The sequence below is a fragment of the Melanerpes formicivorus genome, unplaced genomic scaffold (genome assembly GCF_026170545.1).
Source record: "Melanerpes formicivorus ecotype bairdi unplaced genomic scaffold, bMelFor1.0.p_v2 SCAF_474, whole genome shotgun sequence".
Classification (NCBI taxonomy): domain Eukaryota; kingdom Metazoa; phylum Chordata; class Aves; order Piciformes; family Picidae; genus Melanerpes; species Melanerpes formicivorus.
In genome coordinates, this window is record NW_027142826.1 from 39,624 (window position 1) to 57,980 (window position 18,357).

At 46.9% G+C, this 18,357-nt stretch overlaps 1 protein-coding gene across 1 annotated transcript; it reads right to left on the reverse strand.

Annotated features, from left to right (window-relative positions):
• Window positions 1–752: 752 nt before the first annotated feature.
• CCT2 (chaperonin containing TCP1 subunit 2) lies at window positions 753–18,063 on the reverse strand. Its single transcript, XM_068170625.1, has 16 exons — window positions 17,958–18,063; window positions 15,568–15,642; window positions 14,973–15,038; window positions 14,770–14,881; window positions 13,844–13,920; window positions 12,111–12,223; window positions 10,601–10,803; window positions 10,041–10,141; window positions 9,829–9,956; window positions 8,163–8,266; window positions 6,166–6,285; window positions 5,239–5,367; window positions 5,048–5,151; window positions 2,802–2,901; window positions 2,036–2,177; window positions 753–1,066 (listed from the first exon to the last, which is right to left on the reverse strand). The coding sequence occupies exons 1-16, from the start codon at window positions 17,958–17,960 to the stop codon at window positions 1,036–1,038; spliced, it is 1,608 nt and encodes a 535-aa protein (XP_068026726.1). The 5' UTR covers window positions 17,961–18,063; the 3' UTR covers window positions 753–1,035.
• Window positions 18,064–18,357: the final 294 nt, after the last annotated feature.

Sequence of the window (18,357 nt, forward strand, 5' to 3'; positions counted from 1 at the left end):
CTTCCTGTTTTGGCAGACCTCCCCTGGTGTTTGCCAAGGAGCTGTGTTACACTTGCAAGAGACAGGAGGGTCATGGCATCCAGCTGGCACCTCTCTGGGCTCCCCCAGAGGCAGTCCCTCCACTTGTCTCTGCCTACAATCATCAAGTACCCAATGAAGACTGCTGCAGGCATCACCCAAGAGTGAAAGAATCTACTCAAGACATATGCTGCCCTTGCAGCAACTGCTGGAATAGGAAAGGGAATATTGAGAAAGGTTGAACAAAGATGGGAGGCAGGGAAAAAAGGAAAGAAAGGAAGATGATGCAGCCTGGCACACTTTCCACCGACTGCCCTCTACTGTGTGTGCCAAACTGGCTGAGTCCAGATTGACTTTCCAGCCAAACACTGAGAATGTTTGATCCAAGATGTTGTTACCTTTCCCAAGCTGCAGTTCTGGGTATTGACTAAGTTTCCTCTTCAGCTTTTTCTCTTTCTTTCACCACAAAAAAAGCAGAGTACCACTCCAGGATCACTACAAAAGGATAACATTTAACTTCAGGGCCTCCTTCTAGGATGCCAGCTCAAAGCCTGTACAGCCAAGACTGGGATAAAACACCCACACCAAACACCAGGTCAGCAAGCTACAAAGGCTTGAGGTGATCCTCCACAGTCTGGCAGGCCACCACCTGAAGCATCTGAGGACAGAGGGTGAGCAGCACAGCTGCTGTAAGGAAGAAGCCCTTCTTCATTCTGCACAGAGACAACTACAACTTGAATGAATGTGAATTTATTCTTTTTCTCCTGTGTGTTTTTAAGTGGAACCTGGAGAGGAACAGAAGAAAGAGGCTTGTACAAAACCCCTGCTTTGCTTAAACAAGAGTTTTGCCCCATGACACAGAGAAAGTGTAATAAGTTAAACCCAACTGAAGACAGTTACTTGATGGAGATCTGCTCATCTCAAGCTTCTGTTCCATAATCTCACAAAAACTAGATCATTAGAAAAAACAACTCCTAGGCGAGATCTGGTCCACAGCTCCTCAGGGAGTGAAGAGACTTAGCAGGGGCGATGGTCTGGGACACGCTTCCTGGGGAGAACAAGAAAAACCACAACATTTGGAGCCATGCTGACAGCCAGGAGGCTCCCCACCAACCCTGACTCTTCAGTTTCAGATGGCATTTTGTGTCCAGCTCTAGCTTTATTCCCACAGTGCAAAAGGCAGTGTCTTAGAATCACAGAATCACTAAGGTTGGAAAAGACCTCAGAGAGTCCAACCTGTCACCCAACACCTCCTGACTAACTAAACCATGGCTCCAAGTGCCACATCCAATCCTTTTTTGAACACCTCCAGGGATGGGGACTCCATCACCTCCCTGGGCAGCACATTCCAATCCCTGACCACTCTTGCCCTGAAAAATGCTTAACTAATGTCCAGTCTGAACCTCCCCACTGGCAGCTTGAGGCCATTCCCTCTTGTTCTGTCACTAATGACCTGGGAGCAGAGACCAGCACCAACCTCTCCACAACCTCCTTGCAGGTAGCTGCAGAGAGCCAGGAGGTCTCCCCTCAGCCTCCTCTCTTTCACACTAACCATCCCCAGCTCCTTCAGTTGCTCTTCATCAGATTTCTTCTCCAGGCCCTTCCCAGCTTCCTTGCCCTCCTCTGCCCTGGCTCCAGCACCTCCACATCTCTCTTGGATTGAGGTGCCCCAAACTGGACACAGCACTCGAGGTGTGTCCTCCCCAGAGCTGAGTCCCAGGGGACAATCACCTCCCTGCTCTTGCTGGACACAGCTTTTCTAATCCAGGCCAGGATACCATTGGCTTCCTTGGCCAATGACCTAGGCATTGCTCAGGCATGCTCATTTAAGTGCACTGATGGCTCTCATACTGCCAATGCAGAAGACCTCATGTAAGACCAACGTTAGCATGTTGGATGCCAGTCTTCACTTCAAATAAGAGCTTTTCAGAAGAAGACTTTTCTGCACAGCCTCTCTTCCACAGAAGGAAGTGATTCAGTCTCACTGCGCCTGACCATGGAGATACTCAGAACATACCTTGGTGCTGCTTTGATAATGTCATCTACACGAAGAATCATTTCTGCTGCTTCAGCTGCACTCAGCAGAACTTGTCTCTTGACTTGAAAGCTTTCTGTCACTCCCAAGAGTGCCATGTCTCCAATGGTGCCCTCCTTCATATCTGGAAGCACAGACACATTATGGATGGGATTTTTTTGTGTTCTCTTTGCTGTGTTGGTTTGGGGTTTTTAACTTGTGTGGCTTTCAAAGGAAACAGTAAGAAGCTGACAGTATGGTAGCTCAAAAGATCCATACTGATAGTAAGGGAAGTATTAAATAAAGTCTTTCACTTCTAGGCTTCTGATTTAAGCCTAACATGTTGCAATTACAGAAAAACAAACGAATGATCAAAACTTTATAGCCTGAGAAGAGGGGACAAGATCCAAGCAGGACTCTCAGCACTGTTTTCCTTAGATACATCAACTTCAGAGTCCTTCACACCATTTTTCAGGGGAGAAGAGATGTTTGGTTGGGTTGAGGTTTTGTTGGGTATTAAATCATTGCCTTTCTTTTCAGGCTTAATGTAAGCAGACTCAATGTAAGTAAGGAACAGGTGGAAACCATGCCCTGCAGGGTGCAGGAACAAATCTTCTGTCTCTTATCACCAGGCTTGCAGAATGACAAAGGAACCTAATGCTGTTTGCCTACATCCTATGCAAAGCTAACAGAAATCAGCATGTGTGACCAAGCGTTAATAAGCCTAAGCACCCCCCAGACAGGAATCCAGTAACACAAGTCCCCTTACCAAGTCCATAAGTTGTCTTTCCCTCACTGTGAGCAGCTCTGAGCTGAGCAACCAGATCTGCACTGTCATAGCCAGCGTTGTCAGCTATTATTGTGGGGATCTAAGGGGATAAAGACAGGTTGTTGTTAATTAATGCAGGGACTGATCCCCAGTCAACATAAACCACACTTTGGTATTAGTTACCATTCCAAGTTTCAAAAACATGGCAGATGATCTGTTACAGTGGTCAGAAGATATGGAAAAAGGGGAAAAAACCCCAAACTAACCAACAAAAATCCAAACTAACTTTAGAATAGAATAAACCAGGTTGGAAGAGACCTTCAAGATCATGAAGTCCAACCTATCATCCAACACCATCTAATCATGGTTTATCATGGCAACAAGCACCCTATCAAGCCTCCTAAACACCTCCAGTGATGGTGACTCCACCACCTCCCTGGGCAGGCACATTCCAATGGCCAAGCTCTCTTGCTGGGAAGAATTTCTTCCTAACATCCTGCCCAAACCTCCCCTGGCACAGCTTGAGACTGTGTCCTCTTGTTCTGGTGCTGGGTGCCTGGGAGAAGAGACCAACCCCCTCCTGGCTACAACCTCCCTTCAGGTAGCTGTAGAGAGCAATAAAGTCTCCCCTGAGCCTCCTCTTCTGCAGGCTAAGCAACCCCAGCTCCCTCAAACTCTCTTCATAGTGCTTGTGTTCCAAACCCCTCCCCAGCTTTGTTGCCCTTCTCTGGACACCTTCCAGCATCTCAACATCTTTCCTAAACTGAGGGGCCCAGAACTGGACACAGGACTCAAGATGTGGCCTAACCAGTGCAGTGTACAAGGGAGAATGACCTGCACTTTCTAAGTTTAAGACTCTTAATAAGACAGTAGCATAGCAGCAGATTTGTCAGCTCATTTTACATGGAGAGGAAGAAATTCATTCATTGTAAGAACAGAAGCTCACTGGTAAGCATTAACCACCAGATCATTCTGTTCACTGTTTAACCAACACCAGTGCAAATTGCTTGTGCTGACTGAACAGCTGATGCCAAGTCTCACCATGCTCCTGTCATTTGACTTTCTCAGGAGAGTTTATTTTCCTATGACCTTTTATTTCCTAAGAAAGGTTTTCACTAATCTGAATTACAGACAAGCCTTTTTTCCCCCAAATCAACAGTCTGTTAGCACAGTTACATCCTATGAACATTTCCTGTGATACTCTTACTTCCTACCAAGATGGACTCTCCAGTGCAAGTCTAGAAACTTCTGAAGTACTACAGCATGAATGCTACCAAATGGCACTAGGGTAACAACTGAATACAAGGGCTGTTCTTTTCTACATCAGTTGTCAAATTAGAAGGACAATTTTATCATCAGCTATTTCTTCTGCACTTTTAACCTCACAGGGAAGAGAAGCAAGAACCAATTAAGAGGGCTAGCAAGTGAAGAGGCTCTTTAACATGCACAATCACTAAAATACATCAATACTTTTTTTTTTTTCTAGGAGAGAAAACAGTAACATTTCCCCCTCTGTTCAACTGAGATGTGTTGCTAAATGTCACTTTTTTTTACTTCTAAAAGACTGTCCTGCTTTGAGGCCAGGCAGATTCTCTCTTGCCCCTGAGAGGGGCAAAAGAATGACACTCATCACACAGAGGGATTGCAGAAGTGATGGAAAGCTGAAATGGAAAAGCAGTTAAGTGTTTTACAGAAGCTACAAAGCATAGTGACAAAAGAATCCCAAAGCATACAGAGCCCCTCACAGCACACCCAAAAGCCTCCCAGCACTTCCCTTCTGCCCACCTGAGGGTGTACCCAAACCCCCCAGGGCTCTTTCTTCCCCCCACACTGCTAAGCTCGTCTCAGGCTGGCCAGGTCTGAGACTGCCCCAACCCCTTCTCCTCCTGGCATTAGGCCTAGCCAGACCTAAGAGGCTTTGAGATACTCCCCCAGCATTCCCCAATAGGGAGCATCTCCCACAGGTGCAGAGAGGGAAGAAAGAGGCAGAGAAGGACTTTGCAGATGGATTTATAGGGCACAGGATATTATGGGTATGAAACAGGCTGTTGCCTGTGTCCACCCCACTGGGTTGGACACTCAGGACACCAGAGATGTAACTTATGTGGCAGGTACAGGAAGCACCCAGCCTGAACTGCCACAAAGACCAAAACTTTGAAGAAGAGAAGCAGTTATCTGATGTCAGAAGGCAGTGAACTGAGTGAAACTCCATCTATCAATCCAGCAATGTGATTAAACAAACTCACCATTCGTAAAGCCTTAGCAAAGGACTCCATTGCAACAGACTCTTTGCCAGGAGTTCGGATGGCAAGCTCTGCAACAGCGTTAGCCATCAGCATCTCTGAACAGCCTACTCAGTGAAGACAAAGGGATGTTTTAGACCCAACTTGAACAGTGATACAAAAGGTTTATCATGTACAAAGAATCCAATACTCACCTCCACCATACACAGTTCTAGTGTCCTTCACTGTCTGGGCAAGAACACAGAGAGCATCATGCAAAGACCTCTCTGCTTCATCTAGAATCTGCTGCGTTGCTCCACGCAGAACTATGGTGCAAGCCTCACCTAAAAAGGGCAAATGCAAAAACATTAAAAAGGAGGCAAAGAACCAAAGATATAAAAAGATGCCAGACAAAACATCCCTAATGGTTTTGCTATCACCACAGTCAAGCACAGGTCACAGGATGTTAGGGGTTGGAAGGGACCTCTGGAGATCATTGAGTCTAACCCCAACGGGCAAGTCCAACCCCACGTGGGCAATTGGCAGCAGAAAGAATGATGACATCTCCCAGGCAGAATGATATGTTGTACACTGTGCTATTGCTTCATCAGCTGTTCCATAACATCTTATTTAAGAGAGTCAGTGTTGTCTCAAACAGCCCCTCAGAGACGTTACAGTGCTGGCATAAATGCAGATAAGTATCTGAGGGCTGGTGTCAGGAAGGAAGGGACAGTCTCTTCTCACTTGCACCCTGAGACAGGACAAGGGGCAATGGATGGCAACTGCAGCACAGGAGGTTCCAGCTCAACATGAGGAAGAACTTCTTCACTGGGAGGGTCCCAGAGCCCTGGAACAGGCTGCCCAGAGAGGTTGTGGAGTCTCCTTCTGTGGAGCCTTTCCAGCCCTGTCTGGTTGTGTTCCTGTGTGACCTGTGCTGGATTCTATGCTCCTGCCCTGACAGGGGAGTTGGACTGGAAGATCTCTCGAGGTCCCTTCCAACCTCTAACATCCTGTACTTTTACCAAAGAGCAAAGCTTTGATTAAACATGGTTACAAAATTCCTGTGCCACCCTGGTAACTGAACAGCATTAGCAGAGCTTAATGCCAAAGTTAAAACATGCCAGTAGTGATCAAACACTTACCCATTGCCACTCCAGAGAAATGAATGAGTTTATCTTCTCCAATCATGACCTCTTCAATAAGCTTGCAGCTTCCCAGTTTTACTAGCTCAGGGTGATCAAAGGTTGATGCAATTTCACCACCTAGAAATGTAACATCATAGAGAAATCAGAGAGCTCACAATGGAAGTATCCATTCAGGATCTACCTGGGAAAGGGGGAAGAATCACCAAAAAAACCCCTATATAACCCCTCCTTTCCCTACTTGTCCCAGCATAACTTTAAATGAACAATGCTGATAGGACAGTTTTTCCCAGTGCCAGCACATGGGATGAAAAAGCTCCCACTGATGTTACCAAGCCCTTTAAACACCAACATTTCATTTCACAACTACAACAGTGCAAGAATTACACTGAGGTCTGTCTGGGTAAGAGACTGTTGATCTTTGCCAGTAGTAAAATGTCAATCTGTTTCAAGTTTTAATAGTACTCACTGATGAACTGTGCACAAAATACTAAATCAAGTTTGTCATGTTCTTAAACTGGAGCTTGTGCAGGCATTTGTTCTGCCTGCCTGATGGTGGTTGAACCATTCCCCTGAATCTGTGCCACATCATAGCAGCAGTATCATGCACTTATGTGAACTCCCATGTCTTAAACAACACAGGTATCACAAAGACCAAAACAACTCTGAATGGAATATTGTCCTAGTCCTTTGTTCTTCCCATTAGAAAACCATTCAGATGGATCCAGTCCCAACGTATGCTCCGTTATTCAGCATTAGCTTGCAGCACTGCTGTAGTCGCAGCAGAACAAGGAGAGACAAGATTTATAGTAAAGCTTGTGCTTACTATTTCAGCTACACTGTTTGATCCAGTGTGGTCTGACATGGCCCACTTCCTTTGTCTACAAAAGTGGCTTTGAATTTGATGATTCTATGATGCAGAACATAAGCAGTATTTTTCTCAGTCAAGCCTTTGCCTGTGTCAACATGCCTACAAACAGCCATACACAATTCCTGCTGCAGTTTTGCTAAGCTGAGCCAGTCACCTCCATCTGTAGCATTCCTTTCTTCATCTCTAGCATTCCAGGTATTTTCATTAGTTACTGAAGTCACATGTACACTGATCACTACTCAAGCTAACCAGGCTTATCACATTATCTCAGGTCCAGCTCAAGTTGATGACTCAGGCCCAAAACTTTAACACCAGCTGGCTCTTTAGTCTTCTCCATTATTACAATCAAACAACAGTCCTTTCACAGCTACATTTGTAACTCACAGATTTATCATCTTACTCTTTCAATTGCTAAGTTCCATCTTTTCCCTAGAATCCAAGTTTATCAAGCAGGGTCTTGACAGAAAACATTCTACAGTAGGGAAGAAAATTACCACATGGCACTAACTGGGTAAATGATATTCCACAGACAGATACATGATTCTTTATTCACATGTGCCAGAGAAGGAAAAATGTCTGTTAAATCATTATGCAGGGAGGATTCAGAATCAGACCTTCTATATGCAAAGTATAACATGCTTAAGATGAAAGCTGGGATACTTGCTTCTGAAGAAACACTGACAGTTACATAGCAGTTAATAAAGCACTAAGTTCTTGTGGCCAATTTCATAGGGTCCTCCATATCTGTTTCTGCTCTAGTGTGAAGCAAAGGTTATTTCAAGAACTTTTCACACTTACAGATCTGCTTAACAGTAAGAAGTACAAACTAGGTGGTCAAGCATTAACATTTACTGCACATGAAATAGTGCAAGTTTAGACTGGTCATCAGGAAACAAATTTTGACACAAAGAGTGCTCAGGCATTGGAATGTGCTGCCCAGGGAGGTGGTGGAGTCCCCAAGCCTGGCTGTGTTTGAAGGTGGTTTGGATGTGGTGCTTGGGGCTATGGTTTGGAGATGAACTTTGTAAGAGTAAGGTTGTTGGTTGGACTTGGTGATTCTGAGGCTCTTTTCCAACCTGAGTGTTTCTGTGATTCCAAGTTTCATACACCAAGGCATTCTGTGTACCTGTAACCAGAGCCAGACGTTCCACACCCGCAAAGTCTGCGTGTTCAATAGCCATGACACCAGCAGCTCCAAAGAGTTGTTCAGGGTAGTTGTAAATCAGCTGTCTACAATTAAAACACAGGCACATCAGAGGCCAATGCAGGGACAGGGAAGCATGCAAAGCTAAGGAAAAAATGAGAAACCCAAGGTGTTTGAAATACCCTTCCCCTAAAGACAGGCTGAGTGCAGAGAATTGTATGCTTTAATTTCTGAGTCCTTTCATCCTAAGTGCCTGCTGGGCACTCAACTGCCTACTCCAGCAGAGTGCACTAGAACCACATGTGAAGCAAGGTCTTTGTAATTCCTTCACCAATATAAAACCCAACCAGTAAACAACTCTCTTGGAATAATAAATGGCCAGCCTTGCAATGTACACAAAGGAGCAGACCACAAAGGGCATGCTGCCTTAGCAGTAGGTTCCCGATGCCATCTCTTTCAAAACAAGAGGTTTCTAATCTACCTTCAAAAGAGACAGCTGGTGCTGCTGGATATGTGCAGAGGAGATTCTTCCTACTCTGGATCTGTACAGCCTTGATCCCACCAAGCCTCTCCTCAGTGAGAGTTTACTGGTAAGCTCTTACAGTATCATATGTGAAGAGGATCTACAGCCTGCCTATAAGCAGAAGTCAGTTTTTATCAGGGAGTTAAATCTGGAAGTCCAGAGTCAATCTAACTGGAGTACCACTGGCCTGGCTACAGTGACTGCCTGCTACCAGAGATTCCTTAGGAGTTAAGGAGTCTATTTTTTTTTTACATACTTCAAGGAATTCTTCCACCAATTTGCCAACAGGACCCTTGACTCTGGGAGGACCTGGACACAACAGGACTGTGTATCTATATCATGTTCACTAAGAGAGTGCTAATTCTGCTGATACATGACCATAACATATGTGAAACACGACACAGACAGCAGGAGTGTGAGATTCATCGGTCAGTGGTTCCTACCCAGGTTTAACACAGACTTTGAAGGTGAGCTGTAAGAGACAGTGTTGGATGGTAGGTTGGACTCGATCTCAAAGGTCACTTTCCAACCTGGTTAATTCTATTCTATTCTGTTACCCTGTAACTATTGTACACTTTGTACATCTTCATTGCATTTCATTGTAGCTTGTGGTTTTGCTTGTAAATACAGCTTTCATTTGCTTCCAACTGAGCTGGTCTGGCAAATTTAACATTGGGGGGGGAAATTTCAACCCACCACATCTTATAACTCCTGTTCTTTGATGTAGTACTAGATAAGCAGCTTCCCAGGAAGCAGGAAAAAGGATAGCCTCAGTCTCAACTAAATGCAAGCAGCAGCAGCAATACAGACTCTCAACACCAAAGGGGGGTAGGGACAATACCACTGATATTCATAAATGGTTGTATAAAAGCAGAGTGCTTCAACTGGACTGAAACACAAATTCCTGGTTAAGGAACATCACTTCCCAAAGGTGGGGGGAGGGAGGGGAGAAATGGTGCACTAGGGAAAAAAAAACCCTAGCCAACAAATCAAACATTAGGTATGATCACCTAATTTGACAGATAGAGTAAGTAATGTTCTTCACACTCACAGTATTTTTATTGTGCTGCTTTCTAACTGCATTATAAAACCTCTACTTCCCCCCACCCCCCAGGAAATACATACCTGTTAATAAAGCAGTTTATTCCATGCTTAAGGATACGGTCTACCTTCTCCTTCATTTTTTCCTTCTCTGCCTGTTCTATTTCTGCCACCTTGGCTGTAGAATCCACTCTGACACGAGAGCCAAAAATCTAAACCAAAACCAAAGAGCTCAGTCTACAAAAAGAACTCCACTTACCAAACCATTACTTCACAACAGCAGTTCTGCCACGTACCTTAATCTTGTCTGTATCCATTCCAGTGTTTGCAATGAGGATCTTGGCATTTTCAATTCTTTTTGGTTGATTCACACCAATCTTCTTGTCGAGTAAAAACCCTGTGGTTAACAGCAAGATGTCGTAAGACTTCAGCACCAGAACAAGAGGACACAGTCTCAAGCTGCAGCAGGAGAAGTTTAGGCTGGATGTTAGGAAGAAGTTCTTGACAGAAAGTGAGATTGGCCATTGGGATGTGCTGCCCAGGGAGGTGGTGGAGTCACCATCACTGGAGATGTTTAAAAAGAGACTGGATGGGGAGCTTGGTGCCATGGTTGAGTTGATGAGATGGTGTTGGGCGATAGGTTGGACCCGATCTCAAAGGTCTTTTCCAACCTGGTTAATTCTGTTCTATTCACATTAAAACCCCCCATAACATTATTACAACCCCTCCTCATATTTGTTGTTTAAGAACAGAGAAAAGTTTCCCAGGAAAAAAATATTCTATAGAGATGTGATAACTCTTAACAGTTTCATTTCTAAAGCACACTTACAGCCAACATACAAATCCAAAGACTTACCTTCATCTAAGTAGGAATCAGCCAAACTTCCACCAAGTTTCTTAATGACATGGATAGCCTCCAAGTTACCAGAACCTTTCAACCTAAGAACAGCTTCCACAGCTAGTTTGACAAAGTGATCCTTATGATGAGTAAGTAATTTTGATGAAAGAGTTGTTCCTGCGATGTTCATCAGGTCTTCACGGAACTTGACTTCATCATCACTAAAAATAAAGCCCACACAGTTAAAAGTGAAAAGCTTAAAACCCTTCGCTATCATTAACCTACCAAAGTGCCTCCCTTCTAGCCTGCATCTATGTGTACCATGTTCCATTCTGAGGAATGCTGCACAGAATGCCTCCAGTGTCCCAGAACATGACCTTCCACCTTTGCAATTCACCTGTAGAAAGCCTGTGCTCTCCAATTACCAGGTTAAAAATCCAACAGTATGAGATTGAACACATCCAAGTGCTGGGTTCTGCACAGTGGCCACAGCAACCCCATGCAGTGCCACAGGCTGGGGACAGAGTGGCTGAGAGCAGCCAGGCAGAGAGGGACCTGGGGGTGCTGGTTGATAGTAGGCTGAACATGAGCCTGCAGTGTGCCCAGGCAGCCAAGAGAGCAAATGGCATCCTGGCCTGCATCAGGAACAGTGTGGCCAGCAAGAGCAGGGAGGTCATTCTGCCCCTGGACACTGCACTGGTTAGGCCACACCTTGAGTCCTGTGTCCAGTTCTGGGCCCCTCAGTTCAGGTAGGATGTTGACTTGCTGGAAGGTGTCCAGAGAAGGGCAACAAAGTTGGGAGGGGTCTGGAGCACAGCCCTGTGAGGAGAGGCTGAGGGAGCTGGGGTTGCTTAGCCTGGAGAAGAGGAGGCTCAGGGGAGACCTTCTTGCTCTCTACAACTGCCTGAAGGGAGGTTGTAGCCAGGTGGGGGTTGGTCTCTTCTCCCAGGCACCCAGCACCAGAACAAAAGGACACAGTCTCAGGCTGTGCCAGGGGAGGTTCAGGCTGGAGGTTAGAAGTTCTACACAGAGAGAGTGATTGCCCATTGGAATGGGCTGCCTGGGGAGGTGGTGGAGCCACCATCATTGGAGGTGTTCAGGAGGAGACTTGATGGGGTGCTTGGTGCCATGGGTTAGTTGGTTGGGTGGTGTTGGATGATAGGTTGGACACCATGATCTTGAAGGTCTCTTCCAACCTGGTCTATTCTATTCTACTCTAAATAGTCACATGTAAAATCAGAGTATGAAATCTGAAATAACAGCTCAGATATTTGATTTAGGGAGCAAATAATTGCTTAGTTGTCCCTGCACACTGTCAGTTACTTTAAATAATTTCATAAGACTTCTGGAGTTTATCTAAAGAAAACACAACCTTTTCTCTCTTAACTGTTGAAACTGCTAAACTCAGCCTTCACTTTAGTTACAACAGAACAAGTGAGTGAACAGTTTCCCAGTGGTCTACAGTTCTCACTGATGTTTTAATCTTGGCTGGTTTATAAACAATTACAAGGAAATGTACACTACTAACCCATGATCCACAGCTGCTTTCAAAAGTGCCTCTCTTGAAGCTTTTGTGGCTGCTCTCCAGCCTGAAATGATGGTCTGAGGATGAATCTTCCTGGCAATTAATAATTCTGCTTCCTATTTAAATGAAATGAATAATCAGCTTTTATCCTCCAAGGTACATTTGCACTGATTGCCCAGACACTTCCAAGTAATCAGAAAGTTCTGAATGTCAGTAAAAGCCAGAGAGCTGTAACAATGAAATTAAAATCACACTACTGGCAGGCTCCTCTTCCAGCCTAGGCACATATGAGCTGCCCATGGACTATCACCAAGAAATATCGATTATAAAACCTAATCCTAGCTCAAATAGGAATAGCAACCAAACATATACTTCAAATAGCAATCCTCCACTTCACGGTTGAGAGCAGTTTCTTGTTTACTTGAAAGTGTAGCTGAAACAAACAAAAATAAACCCCACCACCCCAAACTTCCTTTTTGCAAGGAACTTGGCAAGCTCACAAATAATTTCTCAGCTGCTCTTCATAAAAAGGTCAGGCAGAGAGGGACCTGGGGGTGCTGGTTGATGGTAGGCTGAACATGAGCCTGCAGTGTGCCCAGGCAGCCAGGAGGGCCAATGGCATCCTGGCCTGCATCAGGAAGAGTGTGGCCAGCAGGAGCAGGGAGGTCATTCTGCCCCTGGACACTGCACTGGTTAGGCCACACCTTGAGTCCTGTGTCCAGTTCTGGGCCCCTCAGTTTAGGTAAGATATTGACTTGCTGGAAGGTGTCCAGAGAAGGGCACCAAAGCTGGGGAAGGGCTTGGAACACAGCCCTGTGAGGAGAGGCTGAGGGAGCTGGGGTTGCTTAGCCTGGAGAAGAAGAGACTCGGGGTCACCTTCTTGCTCTACAACTACCTGAAGGGAGGTTGTAGACAGGCAGAGGTTGGTCTCTTCTCCCAGGCAGCCAGCACCAGAACAAGAGGACACAGTCTCAGGCTGTGCCAGGGGAGGTTTAGGCTGGAGGTTAGGACGAAGTTCTACGCAGAGAGAGTGATTGCCCATTGGAATGGGCTGCCCAAGGAGGTGGTGGAGTCACCATCCCTGGAGGTGTTCAGGAGGAGACTTGATAGGGTGCTTGGTGCCATGGTTTAGTTGATTAGGGGGTGTTGGATGATAGGTTGGACATGATGATCTTGAAGGTCTCTTCCAACCTGGTTTATTCTATTCTAATCTGAGATGATTCGATTCACTGGCATAGCACTGCCAACATGAGCTCCTCACTCCTGAAGTGAGCCTGGCAGTGCAAACTCTGTAGGCAGAGGTTGAAGCAAGAGCAGGAATTCAGGACTCATGCACACCACAACAAAAATTGAGTCTTTTTTCCTCATCAATGTTATGGAAAAGGATTTCAGAGGACTGAATCTCACAGCTAAGTAGTGCTCCAGGCTACTGTGTGCAACATCTAGGAAGTGGCCTGTGACAGTGATCCTTCTCTGTTTCACTTGCATAATGGAATAAGATAAAACAACATCTCACAATACACCAAATTAGAATTCTTATGAATTCAGAGCAGAATAGAGTATAAACCTCTAAAAATTCTTAATGAGACAATGCCTAAGGAGTTTTCCCTATCCATTTCAGTGGCAATAGAGCATTCTGAAGCTCTCTTCATAAACACCTAATGACACACCCCCTACTGGTATCACAGGAGCACACTGCCAAACAGAAACACATCTTAAGAACTGTAGTACATTACCCTCAGTAATTCAGCTGCCAGCACTGTGACAGATGTAGTTCCATCACCGACTTCATCATCCTGAACCTTTGACATATCTGAAGAAAGAAGTTTCTGCATTAATGTTTTGGCTCAACATGCCAGGCTTACCTGTACCAGCTTCACACACCAACATTCTGATCTCAGATTAGTTTCAAGAACAAAAGAAGAATCTTACTCCTCAATAGTTTAAAGAAGTCACTCTAAGCCACACAAAAACCTGCCACACACATCAAACTCAGCAGCCTTCAAAACCTTGCTCTTCCATTTTTAACCTAGAGATTGGTTCCAGTTTGGCAATGGTCAAGTGCTACTTCTCTCTCTCCCCATTTCTAAACAGAAGAAGCAGGGCCAGAGGGCAGCCTGAGGTACACACATGGGATCAGAGAATGTAATTGCCAAGGATGCCACATGAACTGCTGTTAAATAAGGACCCAGCAACAGGAAGTCATCAAGAAACTTGAAAATGAGGTGTTCAGGGGTCTGCTTGTCACTAAAGCTGCATGATCTGCACACTAAGACAGCTGATCACAAAGTTAAAACTCTGTCCAAAGTAGAACACTGATGAAGTGATAGGAGAGATTTAAATCAGGGAGGAGCAGAGAGAACCTGTGTACCCAAGTAAAGTTCTGGATTCAAAAGATGAGTGTCTTTTGTCCCTTCTGACTCCTGGGACAAACTGAGGTTTAGGGAAAGCAAGGAGACAGCAGAGCAGTTTTGCAAGGGCAGCATATGCCTCAATTTTACAACTCTTGCACCACCTTGGCCTCTTTGCCTGAGACGCTCCCTCTCCCTTCAGTTTTTCACACCATTTGAATATTTTTCTAACAGCAAATAAAAACTACACAGGCTACAGTCACAAATGAAGAATTGCCCAGTACTTGAATGACAAGCTGTTAAAAACTCACCAACCAAGACCTTGGCAGCTGGGTTGTCAACTCCAATAGCTTTCAGGATGGTGGCACCATCATTGGTAACCGTTACAGTGCTATCTCTCCCGGTACTTAAAAGAATCTTGTCCTACAAGATACAGAAAATGGCTTGAAAACATGCTTTGGCTATTCAAACTACATTAACAGGTATGACCACAGAGAACTTGCAGCTGTCTTACCATGCCTTTGGGACCCAGAGTGCTCTTCACCAGGTCACCAATAGCAATGGCACCAACAAAGGATGACTGAAATGAAAGCAAATGCACCTTAGAAAAGCATTCATTTCTACTTTCATGTAAGAGGTAGATGCTGGCCCATAACTTGCCAGGGTGCATGTTAACACAACCTTTTGACACCCACACTCCTTTCAGCACCACCTTTTGACACCCACACTCCTTCCAGCACACTGAGGGTCCAAGTTTCTTAACTGCTGCATTTGGACAGCCAGATCAATGTGGGACCAAGTTTCTTAACTGCTACATTTTGACAACCACATCAAATATACTGAATTCTCAGAGAAACCATAAAAGTCTGTCTCACAGCCAAAAGCAAAGCCTCCCAGTGCACATCAGCCTTCAGGTACACAGTTTTTTTGAACACTTTTGAGGAGTTTCTCTAATTGCTAAGGACAAACAACCCTCCTCCTCCCTTTTGTTCATAGACATGCATCAAGAAAAAAACAATGAAGCAGATGAAGATCCACATTACCATACAACACATTTCACACAGGAAAGACAAAGCTTAATTACCAGTTTCTCAGAGAATTACACTTACCAACCGAGCTGTTTCTGCCTTTTCTTCATCTGCACCTGCCTTGAAAATGTTCACAGGAGCAAGGGAAAGGGATGCCTAAAACAGAGTTAACATAAGCAGATTCAGAATACAGAATGCAGAACTAACCAGGTTGGAAAAGACCTGTGAGATCATCCAGTCCAACCTCTCACCCAACACCATCTAAGCAACCAGACCATGGCACTAAGTGCCTCATCCAGGCTCTTCCTAAACACCTCCACAGATGGTGACTCCACCACCTCCCTGGGCAGCACATTCCAATGGCCAATCTCTCTTTCTGGGAAGAATTTCTTCCTCACATCCAGTTTAAACTTCCCCTGGCACAGCTTGAGACTGTGTCCTCTTGTTCTGGTGCTGCTTGCCTGGTAGAAGAGACCAACCCCCACCTGGCTACAACCTCCCTTCAGGTAGCTGTAGACAGCAAGAAGGTCTCCTTCACTGTAATGAAACAATTAATCTTAAAAGACAAATCCCTGACACTAACAACCTGAAGAATGTTTTATTATTTATTTCTACATCTCATTTGGTTTGGTTACAAATTCATCTTGCTGCTTTCTTTTAAAATCTATCTGGCAAGCTCCTCACCAGGAGAAAAGATTACAAGCCAGACTCCAAACGGTTCCTAAAGACAGCATATTCTCTGATAAGATCTGTAAACCTGAAAGGCTGTTACCAGTACATGGCAACATTGATGTTGCTGGTCTGTGTGGCTAACCATCAGCTCCAGGCAGCTCCAGGACAGGTACCACCATCAGCACTTAAGCATGCTGCAAATTTAGTATTTTGATATTAATGTTGAACCTTAATTCTTTTCTTTTTAATTTTTTTAAATGCATTTCCATGTAAATTGTTAAAGCCTAATACTCACAAAGAACTCAAGGACTTGAGAGGACAAGAGGAAATCATAGAATTGTCAGGGTTGGAAGGGACCTCAAGGATCATCCAGTTCCAACCCCCCTGCCATGGGCAGGGACACCTCACACTACAGCAGGTTGCTCACAGCCACATCCAGCCTGGCTGCAAACACCTCCAGGGATGAGGCTTCCACCACCTCCCTGGGCAACCTGTGCCAGTCTCTCACCACCCTCATGGGGAACAACTTCTTCCTAACATCCAATCTGAATCTACCCATTTCTAGTTTTGTTCCATCCCCCCCCCCCCAGTCCTATCCCTCCCTGACACCCTCACAAGTCCCTCCCCAGCTTTCTTGGAGCCCCCTGCAGATACTGGAAGGCCACAATTAGGTCTCCTCAGAGCCTTCTCTTCTCCAGCCTGCACAGCCCCAACTCCCTCAGTCTGTCCTCATGGCAGAGCAGCTCCAGCCCTCTGCTCATCCTCATGGCCCTTCTCTGGACACCTTCCAGCACCTCCAGATCCTTCCTGTACTAGGGGCTCAAGTTAGAATGGACACTTGGTGAAAATTCTTCACCAAAAGGGTTGTCAAGCACTGGAGCAGACTGCCCTGAGAAGCGGTTGAGTCATCACCCCTGGAGTTATTTCAAAGGAGTGGTGCTTCGGGACACAGTTTAAGGGTGCAGCTGGCAGCACCAGGATAACGGCTGGAGCTCGCCTAAATGATTCTGACCATGACTTAAACGAATTAGGATCAAATCTCAGAAGAACAAATGCATCAACCCTCTTAAGGAAAGTTCCCCGAGTTCTGACTTTGCCGGATGATCAGCGCAGTGCTTTTTCTGCCGGCTTTGTACCCATTCCACCACGGCTTAGGCTAAGACAAACCACAAGGGCGCAGCAGGCGGCACACGGCACGACAGAGGCTCCGGAGAGCTCACCGAGAGCGGCCTCTCACGCTCCGTGCCTCGGCGCTGCCTCTCCAGGACTTCTTGGGAGTCGGGGAGCAAAGCGCCTTCCCGCCCCTCTCCATCACGTCAGCCATGATGAAGGCCCCGAGCGCAGGCGGGCCGAAACACCTTCTCCTGCAGGCGGGGAGGCGAGGCGGAGAAGCCCAGCGCGGGCCCGGGATCCGCGCTGCGCCTGCCGGCGAGAGGAGCGGCGCTGCCCACGCGGCGCTGCCCACGCGGCGCTGCCCACGCGGCGCTGCCCACGCGGCGCTGCCCGCCCGGCCGCGTCCCGCCGGCCGCTCTAGAACCTTCCAGGCCTAACGCCAACGCCGCCGCCGCCTCCCCTCCCCGCGCGCGGGACAGGGCGCGAGGCCGCCCCACCCGCGAGCGCTACAACCGCCGCCGGACAAAGCGTGGAGGAGGAGCGCGAGCACCAGGCCCTGGCACGCGGGACTACGGAAAGCGCGGCCGCCGCCGCCCCGCCCCGCTCCGCTACACCCTCCCTGCCCCGCGCCGAACCAGCGCAGAGCGCCGCGGCCGCCGCCAACACCACTCCCCTCCACCGCTCACCATGATGCTGCTGCCGCTGCCTCCACCGGGGTCCCACGAACCGTCTCACGCCGCCAGACAACCAGCACGCGAACCCGCAACCCCGCGAGCTCGAGCGGAAGTGGCGTCAGAGGCAGAGCCGCTTCCGGCGGCGCGGGGCACTGTGGGAGCCGCAGTCCGCCTGCGAGGCGCTGGAGGTGGTCCGCGCCGGAACAGGCGGTGGAGCTGCGCGCTGTCGCTGCCGAGCCGGGGCCCGGCTGCCTTATCGGCTGTACGGGGCAGGCACAGCTTTGGTACGGGAACTTGCCTTTTATGTTAACGAGTTACGCTACCTGGAAACGTGCTGCCTCTCCCCCCGTGCCGCGTAGCGCCGGCCTGCTGTGCGGCAGCGCTTGACTTCGGTTCGTCCTGGCAGCGCCCC